General features: G+C 33.3%; 1 protein-coding gene and 1 pseudogene across 2 annotated transcripts; one reads left to right on the top strand and one right to left on the bottom strand.

Annotated features, from left to right (window-relative positions):
• Positions 1–3,193: 3,193 nt before the first annotated feature.
• Positions 3,194–7,069, bottom strand: LOC147505750 (uncharacterized). Of its 2 annotated transcripts, none has more exons than XM_086604178.1 (6): positions 6,682–7,069; positions 5,806–6,049; positions 5,551–5,721; positions 5,299–5,472; positions 4,900–4,989; positions 3,194–4,145 (listed from the first exon to the last, which is right to left on the bottom strand). In XM_086604178.1, the coding sequence occupies exons 5-6, from the start codon at positions 4,907–4,909 to the stop codon at positions 3,505–3,507; spliced, it is 651 nt and encodes a 216-aa protein (XP_086460304.1). In that variant the 5' UTR covers positions 4,910–4,989; positions 5,299–5,472; positions 5,551–5,721; positions 5,806–6,049; positions 6,682–7,069; the 3' UTR covers positions 3,194–3,504. The 2 variants fall into 2 exon arrangements, with proteins under 2 accessions (XP_086460304.1, XP_086460305.1); XM_086604179.1 differs by having other exon boundaries at positions 5,806–6,096.
• LOC147505751 (putative glycosyltransferase At5g03795) lies at positions 6,865–19,252 on the top strand (annotated as a pseudogene).
• The last annotated feature ends 64 nt before the right edge of the window (positions 19,253–19,316 follow it).

Here is a 19,316-nt window from a genome sequence, read left to right on the forward strand (position 1 = left end):
TGTTATCTTTTCAAAAGCATATCTCTGTTTTTCATTCAAGCTAATAATAGAAGAGAGATCTTCAAGAGGCACGGGTACTGATTGTTATTATGATATTAGATCATCTTCTGTTGACTCTTCATTTGTGTTATTAGAAAAGGAAGGTAAGTTGTAGTCTCACAACTTCTTTCCATATTGAGAAAGATCAGAATTAATGTCTTTAAGTAGACGGTTTACAGCTTGATCTGGGGAGGACGACAAAGAGTAATCTTCCATCATATATGTATGAAACTCATCCCGTAAATCATGGACATGAGGTGGATTGCAGTGCAGCAAGATAACGACAAATAACTTTCGTAATGCATAAGGCATATGTATAGTTATTGCTTCCTGAAGAGTTTGACGAATGTCGTTGCCACCTTCGATTAAACCGAGCTTTTATGCAGCCTCTTTAAATGTGGAGCATACATGAGACCCAACTGTACGCAGATTTTCATATGATGTTGGTCCACGGACATGATTTAACAGTATCCTCAGGTAATATCTTTCACTATCAGAAGGAGACACAGTATATAATTTGCCAATCACCCGATTATGGCCTCTTCTCAATTGCCAGAACTTACCTGCCTTGATCCATGTATAATGTTTAGGAATCTCCCGATATAAGTATTGCCTTGCATTCTCATCGACGACATTAAGTTGGAAAAACTGAGTTAACATGGTATGTGATATGTTATCATCATTTACCAAGTCAGATATGGATTCACCTTCACGAAATGTTACGTGCTGCATATTCTCAAGATGAACTTGCAAATAATAGACTGAAGGATACATACGGTTCAAAGGAAATTTAAAGATCCTCCACACTGCTTCTTGAGGACGATCCAAATAGCAAGATCTACAAACTGCTTGATTTCATCTTGAGTAATAGATCCAGAAGACTCAGAAGATGAAAGTTGTAAAGAAACTCGATCAACCCCCTTGTATACATATTTATACAAATACTTGACCGACTGTATAGTAGAGCAAATTTCTATATTGGGATGACAGTCGTACTTCTTGAGAAGCCACGGATTATATGGAACGACCCATTGATTATCCACATGAAAATCACCACGATGAGTATGAATTAGGTATTTGCTTACATTTCTTCTCATGTAAATTGGAAAAGAATCATCACCTTGAAGAGTCGAGAGGGAGAATTTCTTCGGGAAATTTTTCTTACACTTGTCATTTTTCATGCAAACACAATTTGCGTTTAGAATTCCACAGGGGCCATGTATCATATGACGTAAGACAATGGCATGCAGTTCAGGTTCTATGAGGGGATCTAGAATTTCAGCTCGAACAGCTTGATCATAATCTTCTGGACCTCTCAACTTATCAGCTTGATCAAGAATAAGAAGAAAATGAGCATGTGGTAAACCCCGTTTCTGGAACTCAATAACATGAACATGAGCAATGACTTTTCCCAAAACACCTCTTTTAAATAAGTCTTTTTTTAACTCCTCGCACTTTGAATGAAAAATTCTCGCAATAAGATCTGGTCTATCACTTGCAACTTGTCCACTGAGAAGCTCTCTTCTAATTTCGGGTCAGTTTGGGTTACATGTCATTGTTATAAATAAATTAAATCTGGTTTACTAAATTTTTGGACAATAGCCATCGCATCATGATATCTCTCATGCATATCACGGGGACTACCAATGTATGAAGCAGGTAGAACAACTTTTCTTCCAATTGTATCTATATTCATAAATAAATAATAAATGTAACAATAAAAGTATAAATGATATAAAAGAAGAAACCTTGATAGTGGAGTTGTAAAGAAGTAATAAAAGTATTTAATTGTAGTTATACCTGAACATAATTGTCCTATAGCGAAAGCATCCTTTAAACCTTTATACAAATCAGCTCTCAACTCTTCTTGGTGATCTCTTATGTATCTTAATTGTTGCGTAGAGATTTTCACATAGTTGTCAACCACATATTGTTGCAATAAACGCCCAGCACGAAGCAACAATGATTCACATGCGTCTCGAATCTATAAAAACTTAGAAATTACAATGAATAAAAAAAACAACCTATTATTTATTATTTGGTAAGGCAAGATAAAATAATTTTAAAATAAAACTGATAATACAATTCTGCTAATAATTCATGCAAATATAATAGCATTCTAGATACATAAGTACAAAAATTGCACATATTATTCTTCCAAAGGTATATATATATATATATATATATATATATATATATATAACCAGAATACCAAAATCTATAGCAAGTGAAATCCTAATGCCTACCAGTAAGATATTATCCTAGTAAAAAAGTAAATTTTGTAAGGTGTGATTTTGTCGTCTTCTATGTATGAAAGCCGACCCCATAAATATTACTTCACTTCAATACATGATTAATCAATTTAGATAAGCCTAGGTATAAAGAGATAGTTTAAAGACAATTGGCCTCATCGATGAAAATGAGACGAAAAAACATAGAAATTTTTTAAGACCGAGAAAATTGTGTTTCCAAGTAAAGTAAAACTTCGACAACAGCAAGAACATGCGCTTAGAACAATGAATAAACTTAACAAGAAGTTTGATTTAATATTTTTCAGGGAAGATAATATATTTTGGATAATCGATAATCTTAAAAATAAGGTTGACAGATATGTATTAGAGATTAAATATATAGGACATAGAACAGTGAATATTATTCATGGGATTAATGCCCATAACAATACCAAAACACCCAGGAGTAGCATGAGTATAAGGTTAAGTATTATAAGTGGTACTAAAAATACGATGCAAGATATTAAATATGGCGAATTAATATTAATTTTCTTATATTTGCTGCTATATTTGTAATTTGCCAACTATCTCATGTTTTTTTTTTTATAGTTTTCTAATAAAAATGATTCTTCTTATTTATTATGCTTATATATGACTGTATTTTTTATGAAACCAAAACCTTATGATCAAATCTAGCTATGCCCATATTGGCAATATCCCATAAATAAGCAATAATACCAAGAGAAAGAATTATGTTTTTCCATTGGAATTAAAAAATTCACATGGCATTGATTAATATTTTGTTTTGGACAAAATTCACAAATAACTGAAAACATAATTACAAAGATTAAATAATATTACATTTGGAAATGTGTTATCTAAAAACATAAGACTAATATCAATTTATATAAATGAGCATGATATAGAAAGTATTCAAGAATATAAACTTGTCATTTAACAAAATAAAATAAGTAATTAGCTGAAGCTTGTAAGAGTAGAATGCTCTACAACTAACCCGTTTCAAATTCGAAGCGAAAATAGTCAAGTCCCAACCAAATGTTCCATAAGGAAATAATAAAGGATATTGTAAGGGATCATAAAACCCAGCAGTGTTCGGAAGATGATATAGATGTCCATGTGCTGTCTCAATGATGATATCCCTATCATTCCTATCAAAAGGGTCTTCCCCTCCATCCAGTATTGCTGCAACTTGTGATGTTGTTGGCAAATTATATTATGGTAAATCATCTGGATGGTCCTTTATATGCAGCTTCACATTGTGGTAGTCATCACGTTGAGCTATTTGTCGCAGAATACCAACAAAAGGATTGCACGAATCTAAAGTTCTTTTTAAAATTGCAAGAACTTCTCGATCTAGTGAGTTATTTTCAACCAAACGGTTATCAATTTCATGATCAGTATCATAAACATACATTTGAAGATATCTTGGTCTCTGTCCCTCTTGTGGTAATAGATATCCAATTCTGTGATATATAGATCCTTTAGCATGATATGTGTAGATACCATTTTGACCACTTGCCAAGTTTTCATCTATATGAACACCCATAGAAGTAAAAGCATGCACATGATTATATGATCGAATATTCTGCCTAAAATCAACTGCTTGTTGGCAATTTTTCTTGAATAGATCTAATAACTCATTTGGAATAGGGGTTGAAGGTAAAGATACTTTACCATTTAAGCAACAAAGTTCTGATGTTTCATGAGCAAACAGTTTTGCAGAACAGTGAGGACATATTCTTGAAGGTGGCAATTGAAAAGATTGCATAGCAGAGGAATCGACATAATTCCTGGCATGGTTATGATAACCACGACGGGGATAACTGGATGGAATTGAACAATATGATCTCTGAGCTGCAAATATGAAATTGATAAACAATATTACATTAAAAAAAACACAAAGACGATGTCAATATGTCTATCAAATCTGGATACAAAACTGGTAGAGCAAACATAATCTAAGGAAACCGATCCCTCGATCACTCGATAACTGAAAATGGTCATTTATACTCATATGTGGTAACATAGTGATACCTATAATTATAATAGTAAAAAAAAAAGTATCAAAAATTTATATTTGTATATATAAACAAAAAATATACAACTACAACAACAGATTCTAAGATGAATAAGAACTTGCGGGGATACACTGTTGCTAATTTAAGTTAACATTTTGTGAACGAACACTATCATCCAAGTTTATGTTTCATGAGCCTAAATAAAAAACATCAAATCATAAATAGAAATATCACAACTCAGTTGAACATTTGAATTAAAATCTAAGTTTTGCATAAGAGTATGGACATATTTTTGAAGTTGGCATATCAAGAGCCTGCCTAGTAGAGGAATCTACATAATTTCTTGGATGGTTATCATAACTATGACGCCGATAACTTCGTAGGAATGAATAATATAACCCCTGATATGTATATGTATAAATAATATGAAATTGAAAAATTATAGGTATCACTCCGTTACCACATATGAATGTAGATGAGCATCTTGACGTATCCACTGAAGAGTCTCATGAGACTATGTCTTTTCTAACAGGTTTGTATTTAGATCCCTAAACATAAATAAAAATATACAATTTAACATGCATAAGAACCTGTAGGCATGGACTCATTCTGATAATTGAAGTGAACATTTGGTAAACGAGCTGTATCATCTAAGTTTATGTTTGCTGAGGACGATACATCTATTAAACAGAAAACGTACAATAATAAATACAAATATTATACATGCATATATAAGCAAATGAAAATAAAGAAGATAATCAAAATTAAAGCAATATATAGCTGATAAAGCATGGTTAAATATTGACGTATCATCATTAATCATAACATACTTTAACATCTCAATAAATAGCTAAGTTAATGTAAAAAGACTAAACAAAACAGCTGAATGAAGAAAATAACATATATTTTGTATTCAGTTAGTCAAATTAATGAAAAGTATACTAATAGTAGTAAATAACATAGAGAGGATCGGATATAAATATGTATACCTTCCTCAGTAGGATGCAATATTGATGAGGAATGAAAAATATCATTAGCAAATTCACTGTCACCACCTTCAACATTGTTAATCTCTTCATTAAAACCATCTGTGTTAGGACAGACGTCAACATCTAAATTCAAATCCGTGCGAAAATCCAAATCCGTGTTTGAAGTGGACGTTCCTAAGAAAAAAATGATATGGAAAGTCAGCTAACAAAAATACAAAATCAAATATATCATAAATGAAATAAAAATAATACATGTAGAATCAAGAGTAATTTGTACAATATTGTTGTCAATATTTAGCAATGGGCCGGTGGAAGTTGCAGTTAAATTTGATATTTCTGATTGCAAATGTTGTTGCATAACTGGAAGAAAGCGGTCTTCACTCGGCGTAGCATAATTATCATTAGTAATGTTAACTGAAGCAACTGGATGAAGGAAAAAACAAAAAACTTAAATGATAATAAGGATAATATGAAGAAATAGAAGAAAACAATTTTTTTTTTGCTAACCTGGTGGTGGAGCAAGGACATATGCCAATTGTGTCCTGCCTCATACATATTCTTTGTCGATACTCATGATTTCTCAGACGATTGCGCTCCCTTTCTTGATAACGTTGTTCCTCTGACATACTTTGACGACGCGCTCGCTTCCGAATACGATCACGTTCTCGCTGAGCGTCTCTCTCTTCAACTGTCATATCTCGAACATGATGAATGTGCTCCCTTTGTTGAGAATGTTGCTCCTCTTAGGGTTCTTGCAGCATGGAATTCATAGGTTGATTATTGACCGAAGACATTGGACTATCCAATTAGAGAGAAGAAAAAGTTAATACACATATGTCAACAAACTATTACAAAGAATAAATAGTCATTTAACAAAACAATAAATTTATAAGAACAGTGTGTAACCAAGTTGTAAAAGATAGAAGAGCAATAATGCCAATCTAAAGGTGTTTAGAGAGGTTAGCTTATACATTTTAGTATGGACATATACGAAGAATTTTCACATTTTATTATCGACATATGCTCGAACCGGATAACATACTATTGAAAGATTAACTACTCTGGCACCAACATCTATTGCTTTTTTTTTCTAATAGATTCAACTTATAAATCATTAAGTTAATGATCTTTATGTACTAAAAACTCAGGGAAATTAAGTCTATCAGATGGACCTCTTAAATAAAAAACAGCTGTATCATATGCTCTTGCAGACGCAATTGGTGTTGAATATGAACCAAGCCATATTCTTGTCCTTTAATTTGGTTGTCTTATCTCAGCAAACCATTTTCCCCACAAAAAATTAGAAAACTAAAAAAAAGAAACAGAGCACCGAAGTTGTAAAGAGACAATTTCAAGCATAAAAAAGTAGCGAAGTAGGAAAACCTCCAAAGAAGCCTATGAGATGGATACGGGGTAGCAAAATTGTCTGGTTCTGAGGGATTGGCTTGACCACTTGATTGGAGGAGTGAACCATCAACTAAATCCTTGATTCCAGTAGACTTGCTTCAAGGCACTTATGATTGTTGATCTTTTATTTCTTTCAATGGCAAAGTTGGCTAATATGAAATGGAAGTTCGAGTAATTCTTGATCTAATGGCAAGTTTGGGTTTTGTGAGCAGCGAGAAAAGAAGTTTGCTTTCAGAAGATAAAAACGTACGTGAGAAGAAATTTGGGGTTTTATGAGTTTAAATAATAAGGATAAGAACAGCCTTAAACAACGGCTTGAAGGCTTGAGTGGCTGAGAAAAATACGTGTTCCATTCTAGTAGGATCAAACAAACGGAATCACAGCTAGAAGGCTTAGAAGGCTAAAACCAACAGATATTAAAAAGCAGTAAGAGGGTATGGCGGTGGAAGGCTAGCTCGTGAAAGCCTCTATGTCCTGGCGGCTAAAGCCAAGCTTAACAGCGCGGGCACGCCCCTTTAAAGGTGTTTAGATATATTTGTTTTTTTTTGTGTGTGTGGTGGGGGGCAACTCATTGATCCGCCCCTGCCTTATACTTTTTGAGTAATGTGTACAAAAAGAAAAAACGCTAGACCAACTCCACTCCTGATCTTTATTATTTTTTTGATAAATAAAAGTATTGTGGATATATACAATTTTGTGGGGATATTTTGTTAGAAAAATAGATTTGTGATATGAATGAGTAATTTGTCTCCCAAGTTACCCCACTTGAGATGAAATAGGTTTTTCTTGAAATAGTACGTAAAGTGAGAAAAACCTTTTCAAAAGGATGCACTTGTTCGCAATAGTGCATTACGCCGAAAATGTGCGACCTTTCGAAATGTGCATTGGTTCGAAACAGTGCATCATGCCGAAAAGGTGTGACCTTTCGAAATAGGCACTGGTTCGAAATAGTGCTTTATGCCGAAATGGTGTGTCTTTTCGAAACATGTGACTTTTCAAAGAGTTGCTTACTTTTTCCCAAGAGTCACTGTGTTGTTTCGAAGAGGCACCACTCACCTATAAATAGTGGATAAATTTGGAGAGAAAAAAACACCAGATCACACAGAGTTTTGATCTTTCTCTTCTCCCCATGTTCTTAGTCAAATATTATGTTGTGTTTGCTGATTCTATAGAATTGAAGTGCTAGCTTTCTATAGAAGGAAATCCGTTCTATCTTGGGAGACAGTTTCCCATCAACCTTCAAGCACCGTGAGGGGGAAAATCTGTCTTAAGGATATAGTGTATCTACACTAGGCTCGGGTTTAATTAAGAAGTACAAGACACTTACAAGACAAAAGATTTGTATAGTTTGGTAATTGGTAAAGAGTAAGTACAATTAAGTTGTAAATTCCTAACAACTTAAGACATATCTCTTTTTCTTTTTCTTCTTTACTGAACAAAATTTGTTTATATTTTCTTTTCTTTTTTGGTTTAAGGGAATAACAAAGTGTAGTTGTATTTCAGAATATGGCAACACCACTAGTTACTCCTGATTGATGTTCCTACTGCTGCTTCCCATTCTGTTCCTCATGGGGAGAAGCTTGAAAAGTTCAATGGAACTGATTTCAAGCGCTGGCAACAGAAGATGCTTTTCTATTTGACCACCCTTAACTTGGCAAGGTTTCTATGGGATAAAGCTCCTGGTGTAAGCCCTGATGAAACCGACAAGGAGAAGGTTTTGGCCAAGGATGCTTGGTTTCATGCTGATTTCTTGTGTAGAAATTATGTCCTTAGTGGGTTGGCTGACTCATTATACAATGTGTATTGTGTGTTCAAGACTGCTAAGGAACTTTGGGATTCGTTGGACAAGAAATACAAGAGTGAAGATGCTGGCATGAAGAAATTCATAGTTGGCAGATTTCTTGATTTCAAAATGACGGATAGGAAGACCGTCATAAGCCAAGTCCAAGAACTTCAAGTAACATTCCATGATGTCATTGCTGAAGGAATGACCCTAGGAGAATCTTTCCAAGTGGCTGCTATGATTGAGAAATTACCACCATCTTGGAAGGATTTTAAGAACTATCTTAAGCATAAATGCAAAGATATGAATCTTGAAAAATTGATTGTCCGTCTAAGGATAGAGGAAGATAACCGCCTATCTGAGAAGAAAGGCAAGGATCCTATGGTGGCAAAGGCCAATATTGTGGAAGGATCAAGTGCTAAGGGAAAGAGGAAGCGCCAAGACAAAGCTCAAGGTGAAGAGAGTAGTACGCCTACTAAGTTCAAGGGCAAGTGCTACAATTATGGGAAGGTTGGACATAAGGCAAGTGAATGTCGCAAGCCAAAGAAGTACAAGAAGCAAAAGACTGAAGCAAATGTGACAATGGACACGCTTTCTGATAATGTTAATGACATGAACCTATCTACCGTGGTTTCTGAATGTCTTATGATTGGAAATGAAAGGGAATGGTGGGTGGATACTGGTGCTACTCGCCACATATGCTCCAACAAGTCGATGTTCACCACTTATCATGCTGTGGAAAAGGAAGAACAACTCTTTATGGGAAACTCTTCCACCTCCAAGGTTGAAGGCAAAGGAAAGGTGGTGATGAGGTTGACTTCTGGGAAGGAACTAACTCTGAATGAGGTGCTCTATGTGCCTGACATTCGCAAGAACTTGGTTTCTGGGTCGCTACTGAGCAAGAATGACTTTAAGTTAGTCTTTGTTTCTGATAAATTTGTACTAACTAAGAATGATGTATTCGTGGGAAAGGGTTATCTTCAGGATGGGCTCTTTAGGATATATTGTTTTACTATTGCGCCAAAGAGCGCCAATAAAGTTGAATCTTCTGTTTACTTGATTGAATCTTCACATGTATGGCATGGTAGATTAGGACATGTTAATTATGATACCTTGCGTAGATTAATTAATTTGGACTATATACCAAAGATAAAAATAGACCCACACCATAAATGTGAAACTTGTGTAGAATCCAAGTTTACCAGATCATCCTTTCATTCCATTGAAAGAAGTACTGAACCTCTAGACTTAATACATACAGATATATGTGATCTTAAGTACGTGCAAACTAGAGGTGGTAAAAAGTATTTCATTACTTTTATTGACGATAGCACTAGATATAGTTATGTTTACTTATTGAGAAGTAAAGATGAGGCAATTGAAGTGTTCAAACACTATAAAAATGAAGTTGAAAATCAACTAAGCAAAAAAATTAAGGCTATAAGGAGTGATAGAGGAGGTGAATATGAATCACCTTTTGAAGGTTTCTGTTCTAAACATGAAATCATTCATCAAACTACGGCTCCTTATTCACTTCAATCAAACAGTATTGCGGAACACAAAAACCGAACTCTAAAAGAGATGATGAATGTTATGTTGTTAAGTTCTAGTTTACCCCAGAATTTGTCGGGGAAAGCTTTGCTTTCTGCCAATTACATTCTCAACAAGAATCCTAACAAGAAGACGCTTAAAACACCATACGAATTATGGAAAGGTCATCAGACTTCCTACGAATTCTTAAAAGTGTAGGGGTGTCTTGCTAAAGTGGAAGTCCCTAAACCTAAGAAGGTGAAGATAGGACCCAAGACTATTGATTGTGTATTCATTGGATATGCAAACAATAGTAGTGCATATCGTTTTCTCATTCATAAATCAGAGATTCAAGATATACATGTTAATACGATTATTGAGTCAAGAAATGATTCATTCTTTGAAAATACGTTTCCGTATAATATATGTATAGAGCCAAGTTCAACAAAGAGAACTTTAGACACTACAACTAGTAACCATCCTACACAAAGCGAATTGAGGAGGAACCTAGACGTAGCAAAAGGTCAAGGACGTCAACGTCTTTTGGACCTAATTTTCTAACATACTTGTTGAAAAATAATCCTCAAACGTTCAAGGAGGCAATGTCATCTCCAAAAGCTACTTATTGGAAAGAAGCAATAAATAGCGAGATTGAATCTATAATGCAAAATCATACATGGCAATTGGTGGATTTACCACTAGGTTCCAAGACTTTGGGATATAAGTGGATATTCACAAAGAAATTTAAGACTGATGGATCAATCGACAAGTATAAAGCTAGACTTGTGGTTAAAGGCTTTAGACAAAAGGAAGGATTGGATTATTTTGACACTTATTCTCCAGTTACAAGAATAACTTCCATAAGGATGGTAATAGCAATAACATCAATACATGGATTTGAGATCCATCAAATGGATATAAATACGGCATTCTTGAATGGTGAGTTAGATGAAGAAATATACATGGAACAACTCGAAAGGTTTATTGCTCCTAGACAAGAAAGGAAAGTTTGCAAACTTGTTAAATCCTTATATAGATTAAAGCAAGCACCTAAGCAATGGCATGTGAAATTTGACAATGCAATGTTGTCAAACGGTTTCAAAATAAACGAGTGTGACAAGTGTGTCTATGTCAAAAGCACTCAAAAGGGATGTGTCATTGTTTGTCTCTATGTAGACAATATGTTATTTTTGGGTAGTAACATGGATGTCATAAAATCTACCAAACAAATGTTGTCTAGTAAGTTTAACATGAAAAATTTAGGTGTTGCTGATGTTATCCTAGGAATTAAGATCTCTAGGATGGAGAATGGAATTGTTCTATCACAATCTCATTACATTGAGACGATTCTTGAAAAGTTCAAGAAATATAACATCACACCAAAAAGGTCACCAGTTGACGTAAATCTTCATTTAGCCAAAAATACTGGAGATAGCGTATCTCAACTAGAATATTCTCATATACTTGGCAGTTTGTCATGAACTGTACAAGGCCTGACATAGCATACTCTGTGAGCAAGCTAAGTCGATATACGAGTAATCCTGGCAGAGATCATTGGACTGCCATAATCGAGAGTTTTGGGATACTTAAAGTATACTCGAAATTTTGAGTGCACTATACAAGATATCCAAATGCCGTTCGAGAAAGAGTTGTGATGCTAATTGGATATCTGACACTAAAGACTCAAAGTCTACAAGTGGATATGTCTTTACACTTGGAGGTGCAGCTGTTTCTTGGAAATCCTCAAAACAAACGTGCATAGCGAGGTTCACTATGGAATCAGAATTCATTGCATTGGACAAGGCTAGAGAAAAAGCAGAGTGGCTTTGAAATTTCTTAGAGGATATTCCAAACTAGGCTAAACCTGTGCTAGCAGTGTGTATACACTGTGATAGCCAATCTGCTATTGGTAGAGCACATAGTTATAACGGAAAATTTTGATACATATGTCGTAGACATAACATCGTTAGACAATTGCTCTCAAATGGAGTTATCTCAATCGACTATGTAAGGTCAAAAGATAACATTGTGGATCCGCTTACAAAAGGTTTAACAAGAGAGTAAGTGGAAAGATTATCAAGGGGAATGAGCTTAAAGCCTTTGAGATAATCAACCAAGAGTCCTCATAATGGAAAAACCAACCTAGTTTACTGGAGATCCTAAGATCTAGGTTTAATGGGCCAACTGAATTATGTTTGCGATTCAGTTAGCACTGGAGAGTAATATTATACTCTAACCCAGTCTTATATAAGACAGTGCATATCTACCGTGAGAACCAGGATAAGTCAAGCTTTTAATGATTTACTATATCTTGGAAAGTTATGTTATCCAAGTAGAGTATTGTAAGATACTCTTTATAGAAATCACCTATGTGAATGTGAAGTAGGGCCGCTTCTATGAGAATTTTAAGGCAAATGTCTTAAAAGTACTCTCTGAAACCAAGAAGTGTTCAAGGCCAAAATGAACACAAACGTGAGAACCAACAGTATTCGAGAAGGTACTGCGTGAAAATGATTGTCTAGGTTTATACAAATAGCTGACAGTTCAAGGACATTAATTGAAGTCTACTGATCGTCTAATTAAATCCAATCGTCTTTCACTAAGGTAAGTTCAAGGGCTCCCATGCTACTTGACCTGATGAGGTATTTTTTCATTTGTAAAAGAACAGATTTTCATTCATGTGGGGGATTGTTAGAAAAATAGATTTATGATATGAATGAGTAATTTGTCTCCCAAGTTACCCCACTTGAGATGAAATGGGTTTTTCTTGAAACAGTACGTAAAGTGAGAAAAACCTTTTCAAAAGAATGCACTTGTTCGAAATAGTGTATTATGCTGAAAAGGTGCAACCTTTCGAAATGTGCATTGGTTTGAAACAGTGCATCATACCAAAAAGGTGTGACCTTTCGAAATAGGCAGCGAAACAGTGCTTTATGCCGAAATGGTGTGTCTTTTCGAAACATGTGACTTTTCAAAGAGTTTCTTACTTTTTCCTAAGAGTCATTGTGTTGTTTCAAAAAGGCACCACTCACCTATAAATAGTGGATGAATTCGGAGAGAAAAAGACACCAGATCACACAGAGTTCTGATCTTTCTCTTCTCCCCCTGTTCTTATTCAAATACTATGTTGTGTTCGCTGATTCTATAGAATTGAAGTGCTAGCTTTCTATAGAAAGAAATCCGTTCTATCTTGGGAGACAGTTTCCCATCAACCTTCAAACACCGTGAGGGGAAAAATCTGTCTTAAAGATATAGTGTATCTACACTAGGCTCGAATTTAATTAAGAAGTACAAGACACTTACAAGACAAAAAGGTTTGTATAGTTTGGTAATTGGTAAAGAGTAAGTACAATTAAGTTGTATATTCCTAACATATTTTACACGGCTATTTAATTTTCATATATTGTCACATATATATAAAAATATTGACAAGTATCATTATGTTATCAATATTTTTTTGATATCGTTAAAACAGTGATAAATAGTCAATTGAATTGAAATTGTCAACTAATAACACTAGATACATAATAAGATCTAGTTTTCGAACCCATCCTATAAACGGGTGTCGTTATATTAAATTATTTTAAAATATATTAGCAACTATGTATATCTATGAGATATGAAAATTATTTTAATCACTCATTCAAATTTCTTGTACTATCTATAAAAAGGAAGCAGCAGACATTGATAAAACCCATTAGTTAATTTATGATTATAGTTTACTGCCGTTGCATCCAGTTTATGATTTTCCGTTAATTATTCTTTGAGGTTAGTTTAATGCAGTTGCATCCAATTCCCGATTTTATGTTAATTGTTCTTTGTGGTGAATTCAATGCATTTGCATTAAGTTTACGATTTCCCGTTAAATATTTATCAAGGATATTGCATCTAATTTATGATTTCCCCGCTTGTTAGTTAATCTATGATTTTAGTTTAATGCAGTTGCATCCAGTTTTTGATTTTCTGTTAATTATTCTTTGAGGTTAGTTAAATGCAGTTGCATCCAATTTCTGATTTCCCGTTAATTATTCTTTGAGGTTAGTTCAATGCATTTGCAGCAAATTTTTAATTTCCCTTTAATTATTTGTTTAGGTTTGTTCAATACAGTTGCATCAAATTTATGATTTTTCGTTAATTATTCATTGAGGTTAGTTCAGTGCAGTTGCATCCATTTTTCGATGTTTCGTTAATTAGTCTTTAGATTAGGTCAATTCATTTGCATCCAGTTTCCGATTTCTCATTAATAACTCTTTGAGGTTAGTTCAATACATCTGCATCTAGTTTATGATTTCAGATTATTTATTCTTTGAGGTTAGTTTGATGCAATTTCATCCGGTTTCTAATTTCTCGTTAACTATTCTTTGAGGTTATTTCAATGCATTTGTATATAGTTTCTAATTTTCTGCTAATTATTTTATGAGGTTAGTTCAATGCAGTTGCATTCGGTTTTTGATTTTTATTAATTATTTTTTTAGGTTAGTTCAATACAATTGCATCTAGTTTTTTATTCCCTGTTAATCATTATTTGAGGTTTGTTTGATGTATTTTTGCATACCATTTCCGATTTTCTGTTAAATATTTTTCAAGGATTTGCATCCAATTTCTAATTTCCCTTTAGTTATTCTCTGACGTTAGCACTTCTGATTATGTCATACTGGCAAGTGGCAATGCAATTTTTGTTTTTTTTCTGTAATATACATGAGTAGAGAAATATATTTGTTCGAAGATACCTGTCATTCTTTCCCTGTGGTTTGATGATTGGGGATAGCTCTTAAACTCCATTTGTACACAAAACCTTGGCTAAAAAATTATTACATTTATTACTAAAAATATGATTCCATATATGTAAAAATGTCTGATAAGTCATCTCATCTCCAAGATTGAATAGATAATTATGTAGAGAGAATCATAACTCTACCATTCCCTCTTTATAATTGCCTTTAGATAATCAATATCTTCTTTCAGACTCTGAATTTCGTCTTCCTGAATTTGTATGCACTGATTTCTAAGCGTGTCGTTCTTTTATGCAATCTCAAGTTTGTTGCAAATTTATTCTATTTCTTCGTAGTTATAGTCTACTACTTCAAAGTCTATCTCACTACACAAAAAATCAATTGCTTTCTTCGATGCTGAATTTTCTGAATCTTCTCGAGTTGTTGAATTTCCTTCGAATTGGTGATTGTCTTTGATGTTAAAGATTGGAACGTCAATTAATATTTGACATCTGTATTGATTTTCTCCCAATATTTCGTTGCAAAATTCTGGGTCGTCTATCTTTAATATTTCGGTGCAGTGCATCAACATATCTTTGAATTTTAGAGGGATAAGTTTTTGAAATTGATTTTGCTGCATCAATTTATAGATCAATTTATTGTTAGTAAAACACTTAAAAATTACAATTAACCAAAAAAAATTGAATGTTAAATCTGTTTACCTTTTTATTGAATTTGTTGATACTCGAGTACCGTTCTTTATTCTCTTTGATCATGAGTTTGGTATTGAGTAAAATAATACTTCTAATATCTGTACTGGATATTCCATGACGTGCTTCAATTCTTCCAACCTAAACTTTAAAAGTTAGTGATATATAACATATAAAAAATCATATTAAATAAAAAAAAACTTGCCTCTGTTCGTTGTTTGATATTCATTGATTTCTCGAGGAATCCGATTCTTTCTTGTTGTTCTTTGAAGAACTTTTGCTTAATTTTCAACTCCTTGAAGTTGTAGCAACAACTTCGAATTCAATAACTTTTTGTGTAAATTCAATATCCCGTCTTGTTGCAGTGTTTTCAGTCTCTTCAATGGATTTTGATGGTACTCTGTTAAAACTTATGATTTCAAACGCACCTTCCACACCAACTACATCATTTCTCACCTTGACGCTTGCATTGTACATTCCATTATGTATTGAACTTTCGTAAAAAGGTTGATCTAGATTTAGATCTTTCATTATTTCTTCCAGCATGGGTTTGAATGACACTTCAATCCCTCTTGAATATTGCTCTGTTCTCATCTCCATAGTGATCTTTTTCTGTTTTTTTGTATAAGATATCCAAGAAAAAAAATGCTATGTTCACATTGTAGTAAGTAGAAGATTATTTTTTTAATCAAAATAACTAAATGTAGCAATACACATTCAGAAGAGAAAAATCAGAAATTGGATGCAAATGTATTAAACTAATCTCAAAGAATGATTAACGGGAAATCGAAAACTAGATGCAAATGCATTGAACTGACCTCGAAAAACAATTAACAGGAAATTGGAAATTGGATGCAAATCATTGAACTAACTGCAAAGAATAATTCCTACGAACGGCTGTCGTTATATTAAATTATTCTAAAAAATATTAGCAACTATGCACAACTATGAGATATTGAAATTATATTAATCACTCATTCAATTTTCTTGCACCACTCTCTATAAAAAGAAAGCACCAAACCTTAATAAAACTTGTCGACTTATTTTTGTTGTTAGGTTATTTAATAATAGAAGTTTGATTGAAATTTTGTGAGAATGCGTGATGTGATGAAGATGATATTCAAACTACTTGAATAACAAGACATTCCCAATCATAATAAAATAATTCTAATAAACACTATTTAAAATGCAAAACTATACTTATTGAGACATTATATTCTCCCTACATATAATACAACTATGTTTCGGGGTTAGTTCAATGTATTTGCATCAAGTTTCTGATTTTACGTTAATTTTTCTTTGATGCTAGTTCAATGTAGTTGCATCTAGTTTTCGATTTCCCATTAATTATTCTTTGAGGTTAATTTAATGTAGTTGTATCAAGTTTCTGATTTCCCGTTAATTATTCATTAAGGTTAATTCAGTGCAATTGTATCTAGTTTTTAATGTTTCGTTAATTACTCTTTGAGATTAGTTCATTGCATTTGCATCCACATTTTAATTTTTCGTTAGTTACTCTTTAAGGTTAGTTCAATACATCTACAACCAATTTTTGATTTCCCGTTAATTATTTCTCAATGTTAGTTCGCATCTGGCTTCCAATTTCCGATTATTTATGCTTTGAGGATAGTTCGATGCAGTTACATCCGATTTCCGATTTCCAGTTAACTATTCTTTGAGGTTATTTCAATGCATTTGCATCTAGTTCCCGATTTTCCGTTAAATATTCATCAAGGATACTGCATCCAGTTTCAGATTTTCCATTAATTATTCTTTGAGGTTAGTTCAATGCAGTTGTATCCAATTTCCGATTTCCCGTTAATTGTTCTTTGAGGTTAGTTCAATGTATTTGTAGCAAGTTTTCGATTTCCCGTTAATTAATTTTTGAGATTTTTTTGTTCAATGCAGTTGTATCAAATTTATGATTTCCCGTTAATTATTCAGTTAGGTTAGTTCAGTGCAGTTGCATCCATTTTTTGATGTTTCGTTAATTAGTCTTTAGATTAGTTTATTACATTTGCATCTAGTTTCTGATTTCTCATTAATAACTCTTTGAGGTCAGTTCAATACATCTGCATCTTGTTTATGATTTCTTATTATTTATGCTTTGAGGTTAGTTCGATGCAATTTCATCTGGTTTCTGATTTCTCGTTAACTATTCTTTGAGGTTATTTCAATATATTTGCATCTAGTTTCTGATTTTTTGATGTTAGTTCAATGCATTTGCATCCAGTTTTCGATTTCATGTTAATTATTATTTGAGGTTTGTTTGATGCATTTTTGCATATCGTTTCCGATTTCCCGTTAAATATTTTTCAAGGATTTGCATCCAATTTCTATTTTCCCGTTAGTTATTCTCTTATGTTAGTTTAATACAGTTGCAGCAAATTTCCAATTTCTAGCTAATTACTTTTTGAGTTTATTTTATTGTATTTACATAAAGTTTCCAATTTTCCGTTAATTACTCTTTGAGCTCAGTTCAATGAATTTGAATCCAGTTTTCAATTTCTTTTTAATTATCCAATGTGGTGTATAATATCAACTTTCTATTAATCCATCTGTAGTGTCTTTGCAAATATGACATAAAAATAAATTATGTTTGATTTACTATATGGGATCATCAAAGATTATCCAATTCTCGATTTCCAGTTAATTATTCTTTAAATTATACCTGACTTACTATGTGGGATCTTCAAAGATTATCTATGAACGGGTCCTGTCACATTAATTATTCTGAAAAATATATGCAACTATATATGCATAACTATTATATACAAATATTGTATTGATCACTCATCCAAATTTCTTATAACATGAAAACCCCACGTACTCTCTAGTAAAAAAAATAACTCGTCATTAAGAAAACCTTTCAACTTCATTTTGTTATTTAATAAAAGAAGTTTGATTGAAGTTTTGTGAGATTGTCTAATAAGACGAAGTTCATATTGAAGCTACTCGAATAGCAAGGTGTTCACAATCATAAGAAAAAAGATAAGATAAACACCGTTTTAAATGCAAAACTATATATACTTATCGAGACACTCCCACAACATATAACATAACTATATTTTGAGGTTAGTTCAATGCATTTGCATCCAGTTTCTGATTATCTGTTATTTATTTTTTAAGGTTAGTTTAATGCATTTTTTAAGGTTAGTTTGAATGTTATGAGTAGGTGCATTAGAGCACTCTGCAATGCTGATGTTAATGAAGGTTTTGTAATTGGCAAAGACGCGTTTCTTCCAGAGACTAATGTGCATAGAGCAACTAATCCTCTCAGAGATCTTGGTGGAAAACCTCCTTCTAAGAGGCAGATTATCGTGTTTTTTGTTGGGGGCATGCATGGGTATCTCCATCCTATCCTACTACAGTACTGGGAAAACAAAGACCCTGATATGAAAATCTCTAGCCATATGGGTCATGGAACCAAAAGCAAGGCAAATTAAGTTCAGCACATGAAGAACAACAAGTATTGTATCTGCGCAAAGGGTTTTGAGGTGAACAGCCCAAGAGTGGTTGAGGCCATCTTTTATGAATGTGTCCCTGTGATTATATCAGACAATTTCGTGCCTCCCTTCTTTAAGGTTTTGAACTGGGAGGCATTTGCAGTATTCATCCCTGAGAAAGACATTCCAAACTTGAAGAATATTCTCCTTTGAATACCAGAGGAGAAGTATAAAAAACTGCAATTGAGAGTGAGGAGGGTGCAGCGACATTTTCTTTGGAACCCAAAGCCTGTGAAATATGACATATTTCACATGATCCTTCATTTGATTTGGTACAACAAAGTTTTTCAGGTAAATCCTAGATAGGAGTGGTGTAAAGTTCTTTTTGACAAAGTTGTAGAAGAGAGTTTTTGTATATGAAGTAGAAAGA

Source organism: Coptis chinensis, chromosome 4, assembly GCF_015680905.1.
Source record: "Coptis chinensis isolate HL-2020 chromosome 4, ASM1568090v1, whole genome shotgun sequence".
NCBI lineage: Eukaryota > Viridiplantae > Streptophyta > Magnoliopsida > Ranunculales > Ranunculaceae > Coptis > Coptis chinensis.